This window comes from Pygoscelis adeliae, unplaced genomic scaffold, assembly GCF_000699105.1.
Source record: "Pygoscelis adeliae isolate BGI_AS28 unplaced genomic scaffold, ASM69910v1 Scaffold434, whole genome shotgun sequence".
Lineage (NCBI taxonomy): Eukaryota > Metazoa > Chordata > Aves > Sphenisciformes > Spheniscidae > Pygoscelis > Pygoscelis adeliae.
The window spans coordinates 62119-63974 of record NW_008824660.1 but is presented as its reverse complement, the minus strand read 5'-3'; the positions used below and the strand labels follow the sequence as shown (position 1 = coordinate 63974).

Sequence of the window (1856 nt, the reverse complement as noted above, 5' to 3'; positions counted from 1 at the left end):
CGGTTTTCCTGAAATCCCGACGGGAATGCCCGTTCGCCCAGTCAGGGAAGACTGTCCCCTCCGATAGTCGCGACGGAGCGGCGCGTGTCTCCCCCGGCACGGCGGTTACCAAACGCCGGCTCCTCCACCGAGCTCTGCGCCCTCCCAGCCGCCGAGGGATGCCTGGCTTGGCGGGAGCAGGACGGGAGAAGCCCCGGACTTTCCCCCGCCCTCAGCCGAATGGGAAACACCAGGGGGAAAAAAAAAACCCCACGAAACTCACTTAAATTGAGAGGTCCTTCCTCATCCGCCTGCGGCCACTGCGCTTTCGGGGAGCTCTGCAGAGGGCTCAGCGAGAGCTTGGAGCTCTTCTCCTCGGGGTTTTTCGGAGACGGGGACCCCGAAAGAGCTGACGGCACCTTCTTAAGGATGGGGGATCCCGGTTGCGAGAGGTTTTTTGAGAAGCCGGGAGGGGATTTGATGGCTTTATTAACGGGACCGTCCGGCGGGCGATCGCCGGCCTTGCCGAGCGCCAGGAGCGTGGGTCGAGGGGAACCGGCCGTGGCATCTTTGGGGGAACCGGATTTTTTGCCGAGGGTGGGAGACATGGGGCTGCCGTCGGGTTTGCCTTTTTGTTTCATCAGTTCGTAAAGCAAATCGATGGGAGCCCCGCTGCTCTCCGATTCGGCTACGCCGAGTTGCCGTAGGTGAGAACGGGCATGGCTGGATAAGCCTTTGCGGGTTTCGAAGCAGGCGCCGCACACTTCGCACGTCGTAAGGTTCTGGGCTAAAACGAGAAAGGGGGTGGGGGAAGAAAGAGAGAAAAAAAGAAAATCAGGGCACGGTCGTGGCAAGAGGCACAGGGAGCAGCGTCCAGCCATGTTGTTTCTCCCCCCCCAAGGGATTTTTTGACCACCCCCAACCCTGATTTTGGACGTTAAGATGCTCCGTGCGTCCCTGGGCGGGCAGGAATAAAGCGGGGAAGAGCGAGCAGAGGTGTTGGAGGAGAAGGATCGCTGCCCTGGGGTGGGAGGAGGTCAGTTTTCCCCCTTGAGGATGTCTTCCAGAGTGTTTTTGGAAGCCTTGCCCACGGTTCGGTGAGCCGCAGGCAGGCTCCGAAGGCCAGCCAGCAAAGGAGGGGGATCTCAAAGCGATTATTTTAGGGGAACATCGTTAATTAGGAGAGGAAGGAGTGACTGAGGTGGTTTAAGGAGGACAGGGAGTGCACGCCGGTCCCAGCGAGCTTTGGAAAGCTGCTGGCGCCAGGGAAAGAAAAGCGACGTAAACAAGCGATACCGGAGTACAACACGACCACGCTCTTAATTAGAGGATTAATTAAGAAAAAGGACGTGAAAATCCTCCCGGATCAAGTTAAACGAACGCCTGCCAGGCTCCCCGCTCTCTCCTCGCAGCAAAACCCCTGCACTCAGCTGTCGGAGATGACGAGAAGCCCGGCAAAATACTCACTTTTGGAGTCCTGAGGCTCTGGTTTGCTCCCGGGCGGCTCAGGAGAGAGTTTGGTCCCTATCCTGGCGGGGGGTTGATCCAGCTGCCCGGTGGGAGCGCTTTTTTTCGGGAGAGGGGGTGAACCCACCTCCATGGCCACCAGTTCTTCCTCTTCCGGAGCCAGGACTGCCAAGAGAAGGAATTCATCAGCCCCCGAGGACGAGTAACGCGGCCGAGGGAGGTCGAGGTGAGGTGGCGGCTTCATTAGGCGAAGGTTTAAGCTGCCCCAAAGAGCTCAAGAGGAAGAAGCGTCGCCGTCACCGCAGAGTACGGGGCTCTGCAGGGGGCTGGCGGGTGCTTTTAGAGGGGGACACCCACCCCGGTAGCAGGCGACGTGCCCACTGGGACGGCGGGGACCCGCCAGCGGGGTT

At 59.8% G+C, this 1856-nt stretch overlaps 1 protein-coding gene across 1 annotated transcript in view; it reads right to left on the bottom strand.

Annotated features, from left to right (window-relative positions):
• Positions 1-41: 41 nt before the first annotated feature.
• Positions 42-1856, bottom strand: part of WIZ (widely interspaced zinc finger motifs) — a 49863-nt gene continuing 48048 nt past the window's right edge. The window contains exons 5-6 of the mRNA XM_009322793.1: positions 1447-1611; positions 42-766 (exon numbers count right to left, since the gene is read on the bottom strand). Of these exons, the coding sequence (XP_009321068.1) occupies positions 42-766; positions 1447-1611 (890 nt within the window). The remainder of the gene's footprint in view (positions 767-1446; positions 1612-1856) is intronic.